The sequence below is a fragment of the Amblyomma americanum genome, chromosome 7, assembly GCF_052857255.1.
Source record: "Amblyomma americanum isolate KBUSLIRL-KWMA chromosome 7, ASM5285725v1, whole genome shotgun sequence".
NCBI classification, from domain to species: domain Eukaryota; kingdom Metazoa; phylum Arthropoda; class Arachnida; order Ixodida; family Ixodidae; genus Amblyomma; species Amblyomma americanum.
The window spans coordinates 43,122,020-43,136,076 of record NC_135503.1 but is presented as its reverse complement, the minus strand read 5'-3'; the positions used below and the strand labels follow the sequence as shown (position 1 = coordinate 43,136,076).

At 42.8% G+C, this 14,057-nt stretch overlaps 2 protein-coding genes across 4 annotated transcripts in view; one reads left to right on the top strand and one right to left on the bottom strand.

Annotated features, from left to right (window-relative positions):
- Positions 1-6,241, bottom strand: part of LOC144098978 (uncharacterized) — a 28,225-nt gene extending 21,984 nt beyond the window's left edge. Inside the window, exons 1-4 of one of the 3 annotated variants that reach the window (XM_077631966.1) lie at positions 5,924-6,241; positions 5,466-5,673; positions 4,481-4,562; positions 3,045-3,223 (exon numbers count right to left, since the gene is read on the bottom strand). In XM_077631966.1, the coding sequence (XP_077488092.1) occupies positions 3,045-3,223; positions 4,481-4,562; positions 5,466-5,610 (406 nt within the window). In that variant the 5' untranslated portion in view covers positions 5,611-5,673; positions 5,924-6,241. Of the gene's footprint in view, positions 1-3,044; positions 3,224-4,480; positions 4,563-5,465; positions 5,674-5,753 lie in introns of all 3 variants that reach the window. The other 2 variants (XM_077631968.1, XM_077631967.1) reach the window with 2 other exon arrangements.
- Positions 6,242-6,573: 332 nt separating this feature from the next.
- The window catches only part of LOC144098977 (uncharacterized), a 41,879-nt gene continuing 34,395 nt past the window's right edge, over positions 6,574-14,057 (top strand). Inside the window, 4 exon segments of the mRNA XM_077631965.1 lie at positions 6,574-6,665; positions 6,919-6,990; positions 7,795-7,899; positions 11,506-11,751. Coding sequence (XP_077488091.1) covers positions 6,581-6,665; positions 6,919-6,990; positions 7,795-7,899; positions 11,506-11,751 — 508 coding nt within the window. The 5' untranslated portion in view covers positions 6,574-6,580.

The following is a 14,057-nucleotide window of genomic DNA, read 5'->3' as shown; positions in this document are numbered from 1 at the left end:
GGACTAAGAACTTACTATTCTGCTGCTGGCACTTCAGTTGCCGCATTCGTGTGTCATTTATCTTTGAATGTACTTGCAGGTGTCAATCCTGATCTGACACCTTGATAAATAGATTAAGTAAATTCAGCAACCAAAGTCTACATTTCAGCATATGCAAGTAACAGTCCACAGGGTCTATAGCCGTGAAACAGTAAAAATAATAATCAGCTATCCACATCTACAGTAATATTTCGTTATCACCGTCCAGATGGACGTGCTCTATCAGAACATCTTGAAGCAAGGATTATAAAATTTCAGTGACAATAATACAGTCTAACCACATTATAGCAAACAGGTAAAAAAATCACAAAATATTTCAATATAGCCGAAATCCGTAATATAAAATTTCGTCAGGAACACATGAAGCAGCAGTGCAATTTAGCCAGTGATTGGACGGCAATTTGGGCGTTCTGTTATAAAAAAAAAAGGAGACCTTTTCCGGAGTTTTACCTATATTTAAAAGGTGCTCGCCGCGATTTTAGAGACTGCAAAAAAACGAGCGCCAACTAGGTATACTTTCCCACAGGGTGCCATCAGCACGCTACAGCGGCAGGCCGAGCACCGGCTAGAGTGGCTTCCCCACATTACAGCCATGTCGTGTGCAAAATGGTACATCGAAGTGAAAGCTATCACCATCTTCACCACCACTGTGACAGCCAATATGAGCACAGGATGGTTAAGGCAAGGCTACAATCATCAACACCGCTGCATGGCTGTCGACAGGTACGAGAGCAATGAATGCGTGGTAGCCGCCTGGCTACGCCAACTTTCGACACAAATGTATCTTCCGTAGTGATATTGACGAGGGCGAGATAAGAACACTAGAGCGAACTAAAAGCATGGACTTTGGCACGGACGCTTGCTGCACCACCACTAGTCACTTTTGTAGTGCGGCAAAGCTGCCTGCCATCTGAGCGTGCGACATTTGGTGCTGGGATGTTCGATATGTCCGTTTTGTGGCCAACTGCATTCAGTGTAAAAAGGAATTAATTCCATGCGCCTGTAAAAAATATTTAGGAACAGTTCGATATGTCCAGTAATTCATAATATCCGTGTTCATTATCGGGTTTCAACTTATCCATTAGGTTAAATATCCACAAATCAGCAGCAAGCTTTGAGCGCAACACCTCTTAGGCTACTCACTATGAGGAAGATTCAGGCTTTTATTTACGTCACAAGGAGACGCCAGCCTTGGCGAGCAACCTCAATGGTCACAAGCTTCTCGGTGGAGCTTGTCAAGAGCAAGTCTTTGCAACAGTTTTTTCAAGAATAGGGTGGCTGCTTGTTCCAGTTTGTTGACCCCAAGAATGACAAGCACCAGGCCCCGAAACACTTTTACCTCATTGGAAAAACATGGCGAATCCCTGGTGACATATAGGTTTGAACACACAGTGGTAATGTGTTACGTGAAATAAATGTTCAGTTATACAAAGCCATAGCTGTATTTCGCATATTGTATATACTTGCATATTGGTTGATATGTCATATAGGTTAACTCCCTAACTTTAGGAACTTAAAAAAGAAAAAAAAAGTTGGAATGTAATATAAGTCAACCAATGGAAGCTGACAGATAACTGCCAAATAATTCTGTCAAACAGTAAGCATCAACCTTGAAATGAAGAGAATATCAAGAGTGCCTGATGCTGAATTGTAATAGCAATCTTTGATATTCATTAACATACATTTGAAGTATGCTAGGCATGATTAACCCTTTTTAGGACAATGGGACACATGTGGTCCCCCTTGTAAGTACAGACCAATTGACAAGGGTGCACCTATGTAGCGTGTTTTTGCATGCTCCATACTACCGAACTATCAAACAAATCACAAAAGGGGCTTTTTTCTTTCGCTAATAGGTTGATGTTCTGTGCGACTTTACAAGCGCGGGTGTATAGTTCGACGAGGCCTAGTTTGCCGGGAAAATAAAATTTTGAAAAATTGTACACTTTTAAGCCTTTTCTTTAAGCGAACTTCCTCATATTACTTGCTGGAGCAAATGTGAATTCTAATGCGAGTTTTGTTATGCGTCGATAGGACTGAGGTACGGATATGTACCATATTTGAGATCTTTTTAAGAAGCCACTGGTACAAATGTGTACCCCATATTTTATGAAAACGTGGTCGAAACGACTTGAGAGACTGGTCATTCAATTTTTAGAGTCACTCTGAGTGCAACTTTACCAATGGTATGGATGCGAGACATGCATGCAGGCAGCTTGCGCCTTATTAAGGGCTAAGAAATAAAACCCAAATATCTGATGCTCCCCATAGAATATTGCAGATTCTTTGTTCTCAATTTGTGGAATTTCAAATTTTTCGCTACAGAAAGCTATGGGTCTTACCCATGGGGCTTCGTCCTTAAACTTCGTATCAGCACTCCCTGATAATTTTTCGCACAGCTCTCTCGCAAGCGAAGGGGTGCATGAAACCTCTGCACAATGACGGTGGCAGCAACTACCATGGTTTGTGAAGTTGCTCAAAGGCAGCCAGAATGCAGGACATTCAACAGTAGTGTGGCTGGTGTTGTTCTCTTTTGGTAGCTTGGTTTGCGCCTGGTCCTGGCTGTGATTGGGATATTGGTCGACCACCGACGTTGGAGAGCACAATTAAGGAAAAGCGGATTAACCTTAGATAAGTAAATACAGTAACCTGCAGGCAGAAGCTTGCCACGGGCTCACCAAATACCAGGAAGCTGGAAAGCTGTGGAGTCATAACACTAACTTTGCTAAGCTCTGCCTCACTGCTGCTGAGTGCCACAGCACAAGAAGGAAGCCAGATTTTTACTAATCGGTATGTGTTAGGTCTCCCACTTTCGCCCATCTTTTTTGAAGTACTTACCATAGCATAACACAGGCCCTGAAAGACATTGTTTTTAGACACTTAGACGATAGAATGGTCTTTTCACACAAATTTAAAAAAACAGAAACAACAAGCAACAAACACAAGTTAAATACACTAAATCATTCATGAAGATTCTGGGAGAATTGCACCCACAATTTACTGACCTCTCTCCCTCTCCCACTGACGCTGCTTCTGAGCCAGCTTGGAGAAAGGGCGACTGGATGCTGTCCCAAGGTCCGGATGAGAGTTTGATAGTCGCTGAGGGAAGCCAGTGAGGGTCGGCTCGGTGGACTGCTCCCCACCACATGCAACTGTGCTGTTGCGTCTCACCCAGTTTGGCAAGCTGCACATGCAGGGGACACCATGCAGACTCATCAGAACACCTCGTTTGGACCATGCCTAGCTCAAAAATGTCACTGTAAAGTCAGGCCTTAAATGATGCCACATGAGGCATGAAAACAAGTGTCATCTGGCAGAAATGAAGAAAATTGAGCAGACAGGGGAAGGGAAATGAGGGGCTCGGTATGTCACAATGAGCGGCTCATTTCCTTAACCTTGTCTGCTCAATAGCTTAAAGGGGCTCTGAAAGGGGCTCTAATAAAGTTGCGGTATGCCTGGGATGTTAAAAGCAAGCCGCATTAAAAATATTGTCCACAAAGAATTTTTTTAATACGCTTTGTGGGCGCCGAGTTATCTGTAGTCAAAATTTTAATTTCAGCGTCTTCGAGCGTTTACCTCTCCTCTCGTCACTTTTTTGCACGCTGGAAGGTCAGCACTCCTCCGCCGGCCCCACCTTCGGAGGCGGAGCTTGCTGACCAGCCAGAGCTACGCAGCTTATTGGCCGCGGCCATGGTAGCTGCCTGACGTCGGAAAGAACCTAACCAATAACCATCTCTCAACTTGTACACACAGGTACGAGAGACGGAGGAGGGTGCGAGCATAAAAAAGCCGGCGAGAAGGGCTCACCAACTTTCGCGCGATTCTGGGTTCTCTGCTACGAGTAGAAGTGTATTATTTGGCACAGGTTTTCATGACAACACAATGCAGTGATTGAGAGAGGTGATGTGCTCTCCTCGGAAGGTGTTTCAGAGCCCCTTTAACGAGGGCCTCCATTCCGACAGTCTTGAGGCCATAGGAAGCCTAACAAAGGTTCCCGCACAGCTTCCGCCCTCACCATTTGATCACGTTCCACGACACTGACGGTAATAGAGGACGTACTGGTATTCTGCCACTATGGACAAGGGTGGCGCAGTTGAACACTCTCAATGTTAGGATACATGCAACATAAATACTCCAGAAATTAAAAAATAGGACAACTGCCGCCACTCAGTTGGTAGAGCACTGTATACAAAATTCAGAGGTCATGGGTTTATTATGGCTTTGTTAGGCTTCATCAGCAGTATTCCTTGGCAGCTCAATCTCTTAATGCTTTATATTCCCACTCCCCAGACTGCTTTAGCATACCTTAACAGCTCTGGGGATGAATAGTTTTTAGACTCCAGTGGAAGTCATTTCTGTCCAGTTACATTTGCTTTTAAAAGCCTGTGGTGCACCCTTTCCCCGTCATTTCGTGTTTAAGTTGGAAGCAGGAGGAGCCTACCAGTCATCCCCCGAAATTGGCAGTTTGTTCAGGGCACTGGTGATGGTTGGCACTGCGGCAGTTGAGATGGTGTCGGAAGAATCTGAAAAATGCATAGAATCATGAAATGTGCATGCTGACGTTCCATTAGTTTCTGCTAATTAAGGATTTTGAAATTTACTGATATGGCCACCAACACGGTGGCGACCTCAACAGGCCATTCGCAGCAGCAGATGGTAATCAAAGGTAGCCAAAGAAGAGGAGGAACATTGCAGGCAACCCTCTTGCACTAGTTTTCACCCGATTCCGTTACCAATTTTTGTGGTTATTTTACTACAAAAGCAGTGCTACAGTACAAAAGCACTGCTACAGTCGGTTTACTTTATTTACTGTTTTCATTTTGTAACACCTAATAAAAGGCCCCATCGCATTACGAGACATTCGGAATGCATACTTCTTGAAATCAGTGTATAGCAGGTGCTCCTATAGCAGGTGTTCCTAGGCTCGCATGGTGGGGCCCATTCGATGCGTTTCAACTATAACTAGCGTACTGCACCCAGTGATTATAATTCTTGGTGCTGCAATGATTACAAACTACTACCTCTGCGAAAAAGAAGAAAAAAAACGTTGAGTGGTGCCTGCACAGATAATCATGTCGAAATTTCTGCTTGCCATCAATTGATGCTCGTTGGCTGCACGGAACTATAGACAAGTTATTTTAATATAGATTTTTTTCTCTCTCTTCACAATGCTTTACGCACGGCTCGTACAAGTTTTTGAAAATGAAAACAAACACAGGTTTTGCTCTCACGTTTCAGTGGAATTATACATGGCGAGAAGGAAATAATGAATAAGTGGAACGTATGTGAACAAAGGTTGCGAAAAAGAAAAGCGATATGCAGCTCGCCCACCACGAGATTCGAATATCCCGGCAAGCAAGGAAGGTTGGCGTATAAAACGCACGAACAGGAGTTAGAGCAGTCAAAAAGAAGATTAACCCTCTTACCTTGCGCTTCCAAAGCTCTGAGAAGCTTCTGCAGCTGAGATTTCGTGAGCGTGATCACATCTTCAGAGCCTGCAGAGGTTTTGGGGCCCCAGTGCGCTGGCTCCGATGACGGGAACTCATTTCGGGACTCATTTCCTGGAAACATGCTCAGCGCCGATGAAAACACACTCACAAGATGCTCGTAAGGACACGAAAACTCGTCAGGCACCTGCACAAGAAGAATATACCGTAAGGTACTTAATTAAAGCGTATTCTAATTACGATAAAACAACTAATCCGCAACCGCACCGCGAGGACGACATCAGGAGCCAGCTGTCAAAATAAGCTTGAACAGGGTCAACACCATGACAACGGTTCCACTGGCCGACTAAACAATCCCGAAATGACCCTCCGCGTTGAAGCACGGCTGTAAGGCGCAAAACGCACAGAATTCGAGCACTAAACAGCGAACCACGCACCGGAAACACATTCGTTTTCGCTTTGGAATCCACACGCTTCACCGAACATCCCGCACATCTTCAAGCCAACGAACGCTGCAACGGAGGCGCTGGGACTCCGATAAAAAAAAAATCGCAAACGTGAGTAAACTACTTGAGCCCTCGTGCCGCGAAACTTGAAATCAAGAATTGCTTGAAATGACGCCCACAACACGGCGCCAGCATCGTTTGATCAAAGAGCAAGCTAAGAACCATCTCAGAGCGCAACTCAAGCACTTTAAACCAACAAAGTTGAACAAACTCGGAGGTGAAGTAAAAAGGTTAAAATCGAGGCTTGTACACATGGCTTGAAGAGCACACGCTGCGGTAATGGAACAGAATCGAAACTGAATGCCCGAACAAGAAAAACTAAATAACCAATGTTATTCATGTCACTCACAATAGCACTTTGATTGTAATAAAACCATTCTTTCAGAAGTTGTGAACACACATTTATATTTTGTGCAAAAAAAGTGACTGCTGTCGAAAACGTTGCGAAGAAGTTTTGACACACTACCGGCAGATGGCAATAGGTCACCACCAATAAACGTTTGCCGATTTGTGACGTCAGTATACTATGTTTTTTGTGTTTTCCGGACGGCAAATAAAAAAGAGTAAAAAATACTAGATCGTCTCAAAATGGCCGCCCATAACAGTGTGTCGGCAAGCGAAGGGCAGTCTTGGAATTCTTGGGCCGAAACTATCGGCTTCAGGAGCCCAGAAAGTGAGTTGAACTGATGGTTCTTACTCTTGCTTTCTTTCTTTATGCGTGTGACAAGGAATGACGTGCCTCCTTTGACTGCGGACAGCAGCAGAATAGCTCCGTGACACAAGCTAAGACTAAACGAATAATAACAAGCATCGCTGACACAGTTACATACGTACTTCTTATTTTAGCGTGTTGCATCCTTTCTTTCACAATCGGTTTCTAACGTCACGCTTTAAAATGAACATTTACGGGATGCCGTGCTTTTCAGCAGACGAAGACGCAGATTCAGAGGCAGAGACATCCAAAAGAGAGAGCGATGCCATGAAATTGAGAAAAGAGGGTAAGAAAATCTCGTCCACGTATTCTTGCTCCTTTCCAAGTTCTTCTCCGGCATTATTTTGGCATGTATGGTCAAAGAGTGCAACTGTCGACGCGTTCACAGCATTTTGGAACACTGTACGCGCGCGGCCGTGCAGTGCTCGACGGCCGAACGTTCATGTTTTGGTGCGCCGTTCGTATGGAGGGCTCGTGGTTCGCGATGAAAACAAGCCCTCCCCCGTAACTCCTTTCCTTTCGGATCATGCTGTCTGCCGCTGACGATTCGAACTGATTGCACGTTTCGAAAACGCCGTTCCCCGCGCCACATTCTGCACAATTTGGTCTGGCCCTCCGACAAACTGTGACCTTCAAGAAGCGAGCAAGCTGCTTGCAGCGGCTGCTGCTGCTGCTGCGTGTTGAGCTTCGTGTCTCGCTTCGGCTCCGTTCAGGAAGCAAAAAAATTGGGGAGGGTGGCGGATAACGGAGACGGTCGCCTCCGTTGCTCCCGGTTCGTTCGTGGATTCCTTGTTTATGTCCGTGGCCCGCCGACAGTTGCTGCGATGATGCGATCCCGAAACGTGTGTGCGTGCCGCGCGTGGTGAAGTTACGTTCGCGGACAGCTTCCGTACGTCGCACCCCCCTTCGGTCGCGCCGCCACCGCGGTCGTGTGCGTTCGGCGCTTTCCGTTACTGCACGCATTCAGAAACCACTGAGCGGCTAACGTGCTTTCTCGGTGGGCCCGCTTAAGCTGGCGTGGACAGTTGTTTTCGCAGGTGTCGCAACGGTAACGAGCAAAAATGGGCGTCTGCCGCGCCTTCTGTTTCAGATATGACGCTTTTTGGATTTTGTCCGGCCTGGGATGATTTCTATTTAGTAGTGTGCGAGATATGTAACCAAGTGACAAAACCACAGGCGCTACGAAATCACCTAGGTATGTTTTCTTTCTTTTTCGTGTGTGTGCATGCCGGCATGTGTGTGTGTATGTGTGCAAACAGATGAGTGTTCATGTATGAGTTAAAAGTGCTTAAAATGGATCTCACCTTTTGAGGGTGGATTGTGCATATCTGTAGATTAGATTATGCATATCTTTCCAAAAGGGAGTATCTTGTTTATAAAGTATCCCTTATGTGTAATATGTGGTTATCAGTGTGCAGTCAGTGCTGGAAGTTTTCTGTGCATGGGGAAAGTTTTTTTTTCTGCTTGCACATTTTTATTCTCAGTTATAGTGAAGGTTTTAAGGACAGCCTGTAATTTGTTGTTGAATTTGTTTGACATTTCTTTTGCGCATTTAGCCCAGCTTTGTAAAAGAAAATGCCTTTTTACTGGCCGTGTGCAGTTCGCCACTTTTCGAACATTCATTCTCAATTTTCAGCCTTGTAATTGGTAAGCTAGGAAGTAAGATGATGAGGCAAAAAAAAAAATTGAGGATTTACATTTTATTGTCTGTTCTTTTCTCAAAGGAATCGAATACATTTTACATTCAGGAGGCTGAAGTCAGAGACTTTACAAAACCTGTTAATGTTAAACAAATTAGCAAATGTTATGAAGTAATAAACAAATTCATTGATACAAAGACTCATTAACTAAGCGTCAGTTGAAGTGTTGTTGCATTGGATAAGTCGTCCATTAATTTCTAGTATATTTCAAAACAGTGTGTCACGGAAGTTTGCTGCAGCTTGCTATTGTGAGTTTTTGGCTGCTGTAGCAAGTTATTGTACCTAGGAAAACAAGTTGACTGTAAATTGGATGTTTGCATGTATTTATGGAAAAAAAAAAAAGCAGTTTCTGGTGAAAAAACTTGTATTCTTTAGATATCCAGTGAGTACAAGTTATTAGATGTGTTGGATGAATAGCAGATTATACACACTGCTTAATTTTGCTTGTGAGCCCCAGCACCTTTTGCCTATTACCATTTTTGCGTGATGTGCCTGTCAAATTTTACGTGTCTATCAAATGCAGTGACCACAATGGTTAACAAATTAGTACTGTTACTACCTGAAAGGTTTCTCTTCGCAAAGTTAGAAAAAGTAGGCTTGTTGGCATTAATGTTGAGCCATGCTTTTTCAGTACCAGCTTACATGTTCATTGCATTTATTTCATAATGAATCTAAGAATTCATCAGACATTCAGGTAGTAATGTTGTAGTGTGCAGTAGTAGTGTACACACAGCATGCAAAGACGAGCAAAAAGACAGAAAAATAAAATGTCCTTACCTCTGCCACCAGGTATAACTGGCTTCAGTAGTGTAAAGTAAGATTGGGTTTTGGCACACTTTTAGGTCATTATTATAAATGGGGAATTGAATGTGTTCATGAATTTGGCCATGTTGTGATGTCAGTGCACGTTAAAGAACCCCAGGTGGTCGAAATTTCCGAAGCCCTTCACTACGGCGACCCTCATAGCCTCAGTCTCTTTGGGACATGAAACTTCCATAAACCAAACCAAACTGAATTTGGCCATGGAGAATGCAGTTGTTGGTCATCGTTGCCTCTGATATGGACACATTGTCTCTGTCACCTTATTATGCTATGGCTGAACCAGTTGTATCAAAGGCATGTAGCTGTTCAAATAATGCATTGTAATTAATGGATTCAAAGGCTGCAGAGATATCAATAAGAACTGAATCAGCAAACATATTTGCGCCAGTTGAAATCTTGTGTTACGATACTAGTACAACACTTGTTTGTGTTGCTCCTGTTATGAGAGAACTTTGTGAGATAACTTGTCAAGCATTCTGAAAAGTTCTTTTCATAGACTTTACAGGAGGGAAAGGCAGATTAACAATTGGGCAATAATGTGATGTGTCATATTTATCTATTTTCAAAAAGTAGTAGCATTTAACCCTGGAAAGGTGCCTGACTTAAAGATCAGATGAAAGGCAAATGTGAACATGCCACACACAGAGCGGGCTTACATTTTGATGTGCGGGGAGTATTGAGACCATGCCTTGCATTTCTGTGCTGTTGGTGGTGCATAGTTTGTGGGATATTCATTACCATAATGTCAAGTGTTATGCTGCAGCTGCCGTGTCGTTACACAACGGAACAAATACCACCTGCGCTCAAGATAGGTAGGGTACGTGTTTTGTTGCTGCAGCAGTAGTGCTAGCTGTGAGTGCAGTGTGAAATGGCAGGAATTGAACCGCTGAAAGTGGTTGAGTAATTCCAGTTCGCTTTTTTGGCGTGTGCCTTATTATTGTGCACTAGCTATTGACTGGCAGCGTTCATTATGTCTCATGTTTTGTTGCAGTTTCTAAAAAGCTGGTGAGAAGTCATTTGCATTTTGTTCAGTTCACCCTTTTTTTGTCAACTTAAGCACAGCTCTTGATGTCGGTTTGCTTTATGGCTATTATTGTTTCTGTTTAGCAGCACCAGCCCATTGCCTGAACAAGGCTTTCTTTACAGAATTTTATAGCGCACACTTTCTTCAAAACAAACACTGAGGCATCATTTAAATAGTGGAGGTAGCTTTCAGATGAACTTTGTATTTTAATTTTATCATCACCAATTTACTGTGTCTTCTACTGATTGGCTTGCCAACCTGTTCAGTATATGTCTGCCTGAACTACTGTGCGTGCATGTAATATCTGTACATAGTCTGCTTACACCAGTGCAGCTGCATTGAAGTAAATCGCTTGTAGACTTATAGAATTGGAGCATACAAGTGTGGCTGTAACGGCATAAGTTTTCGTGCTTGCTAAACATCTGGTGGAAGGGCTGCAAAAATGATGCATACACAGAAAGTTTTTTTGTTTCTGATAGAGCACCTAGTTTTTGTTTGTCCTTGGTGTAGGACCTAATGGTTAATTGCAACTAGTAGTCTTGTGGTCAAAATGTTTGTAAACGGTATGGCTCATGAAAAGTGCTTTTTGATATGCCATAATTGATGCAAAAACATTGTGTGCAAAGTTGAATAAGCAGGGAAAATTTGGTAAATCATATATAGAGGATCCGCCAAAGGTCTGCAGGCCACATTGTTTACTTTTCAGCACTGTGGTGGAGCCCCTGCAACAACCCTAAAGGTCAAAAGGTCTTAAATGGGTTCCCTTCACCCTGCACAAATTTATAGACTTCAAGAGTGTTGTAGCCTCCCACTACACTGCTGAAAAGGAAGCCTTGTAGCCTAGATGAACAAAGATGAACATGTTGTGTGCAAAGGTGCAGCCAGCAGCCACACGCAGTGCATGCTATACGAAATGAAGCATAAAACATGCCTTGCAGTATTTGAACGTATGGGAAGGCACTGCAGCACTTGTCCTGTGTTCTGGGAGCACTGTTCTCTTGATAGTCTGTTTATGGGAAACCTTTCAGCACACATTTTTAAGCCAAACTGCATTTGTTTTGCTCAGATTGGTTCGCTGTCTCAAACTTTTTCACATTTCTTCTCTGAAATCACAGCAGAAGGTGCAAGGGATGGCACATGATCATTAGTTCTGCTTCCTTGCCACACGGCGCTGCTTTTTAAAATTTATTTTTCTTTCTTTGCCAAGTGTAGAGATACCTGTGTGACACTGCTTTATGTCCCTGTGACCGTTCAGAGCAAAGGCATGGCTGCGTCGGCTCCTTTGTCCGCGGAGATCGTACGGCCGACCCCTCTCTCCTCCATCCTGCGGGCGGGGGAAAGTCTTCAGGGCACAGCTCCTCTTCATCGTCCTCCTCTTCATCGTCTTCTTCCTCGTCTTCGTCCTCTAACACATCGTCCTCTTCTGCACCGCGGCACTCTGGTGGGACTGCTGGGCGCCCATTGTCGACGGCAAAGGCTCCAGCTGGATCCTCATTGTCAGGTGAGTGTATTATGAGGGGTGCATTAATCAAGCTTAAAATGCTTACTGCAGCTCCATCGTGAGTTGCACAGTCTACAGTCTGAAAGACCACCGTGGAATAACGAATGTGACTGAAATTCACGAGAAGTCGCTGGAATGCAGTTGCGAGATCACTTGCTTTCTATCATGTGACGCCCCTACATTAGGTCAGTGATCATTTACTAAAGTGAACCTTTTCCTTGTAAATGCAACCGTATTGAAGGGTAGAGATCATTGACTGGTAGCAACTGCAGCATATGTGTTCAGCTTGCTGATTTAAAATAAAGAAAAAGGAAATAGCTCTTACACGAATTTCTGTATTTGAAACTTGTACTCCGTTGCGAAAAATGTTTGAATTGCACAATGATGTCAAAGAGGTCCACCTTCATTAACTTGCTCAGAATGATAATAATTTTCCCAAAACCGAGGTAGGAAGAGTGGTTTGAGGAAAGAGTCCTGCTGAATGTATCGGCGAAAAATAGCAGGGTTTAAAAGGCAGATGTGCACAGCATCAAGTGATTGATAATTCTTGAAGCAAAAAGCGCTGACAAAGCCTGTGTTATTTCCAGGGATGACAAAAGAGGAAAAGGACTCCCAGTTCATTACTGCTTTCAGTAGCAGTCAGAAAATGACATTCACTATGATGGCGTCATTGTATGTCGTGATGGTGGTATATATTTTTAAAAAATGTGCACTGCGCATTGCATTTACTGAAAGAATTTTAGTGGCATGCAAAAATGTGTCCTTTGCGGACTGGAGAATTTTGTGCTGAACATTCCAGATTTGCTGAACTGTGTCAGCGCTGTGAGTGAGAAACAAGAATACAGCTCTGATACTATTACTTTAACCGCCTGTTTGTTCGCCTATTGACTACCTGTTTGGTTTGCTGCTTATGTCAATTTGCATATTTTACCAGCGGTTGAGCAGAGGTACTCTCTTTCAATGCTCTATGTCCTGGCAGTTCAATAAATGTTTGCAAATCTGAGCTCTTGGGTTATGCGAGTTTTTTATACGATAGCAGTTCTCTTTGCGCTTCTATCCTCGGTTTTGGTTTCAGTTCTGCACTGTCAACCTCAAGATACCATCTGGAAAGTTATCACCTTGGTAATAAGATGCCATTTTGTTTATCATCTGGTATGAGAGGACTTATCGGGAGATGTGGCGAAAAATATTTGATTTTGATCAAAAGTACTGATTTCTGGATTTTGGTTATGCAAGGTTCATAAACTAATAAGGAACATGTCTTCCGATTTTAGCCATAATTTTTTGTGTGAGAAACCTAGAAAAGGAGATGTTTTCCGGTGAACGTGCCAAGTGAGGTATAGCAAGCAGTCTCCCAAAACATTGTTTCCAGCACGCAGCGCAGTGGCAAACAGGCATATAACAGTTTGGTTTTGGTGTTTCTGACCTGTTCAGGCATTTTGTCATGAGTGTTGCAGAATTAAAAATGGAAGTGAAAACAATTTAATCTTGTCTTTGCAAGCCATAATTGGTTAGTGGAAACTCATCAGGTGACCTTTGAAGATGAATTTTTTTTTTCATTAGACCTTAATTTTATTGATGCCTACGCTGCTTAACTTTACTTTTCAGCTTATTTCCATGCATGAGCAAAGTTACTTCATAGTTCAAAAACAACGAAACGAGAAAAAGCTGCAAGGAATTACCACTGAACAGCATCACATCAAAGAGGTGGATCTTGCCTTTTCAGCAGCTGTTTCTAATTGAGGAAAAAGGCCCGTCAAACAAATTTACACTTGCTCAAATCTTTGAAGTTTTGGTTTGTTTATTTTTCAGTTCGTATTTTGAGCCAAAATTGTGCATTTAGTAAACTGCTATTATTAAGGCTCAGCCAAAATTTACTTAATTTTTAAAATTTACTCAAGGTGCAGCCAAAATTTAGATGCACAAAGTGTGTCTGTGTGATGCAGTTCTTTGAATATTTATAATAATTTATGAACTTTTTTTGGCTAACGGCCTGTAACAAAGAGCTGTAACAAAACCAAAAAACTCTTTATAACTCATATTCTTGTTTAGCTATTCAAAATCTAATCTCATATTTGGATTCTACATAAGAATAACACTTTCATGGTACTTGTGATCAGGACTGTGCCAAAAATTAAAATAAAATAGTTTTAAGACCCACATCTCTTCATAAGTTGTAAAAAATCTTTAGCTGGTGGCTTCAAATTAGTCTTTAAGGTGTGAGCACTCTTGTGATGTGGGCCATATTTACAGGCAATGAGGCTATCTAGAACTAGCATCATGTAAACTAAACCAAATTCTACTAC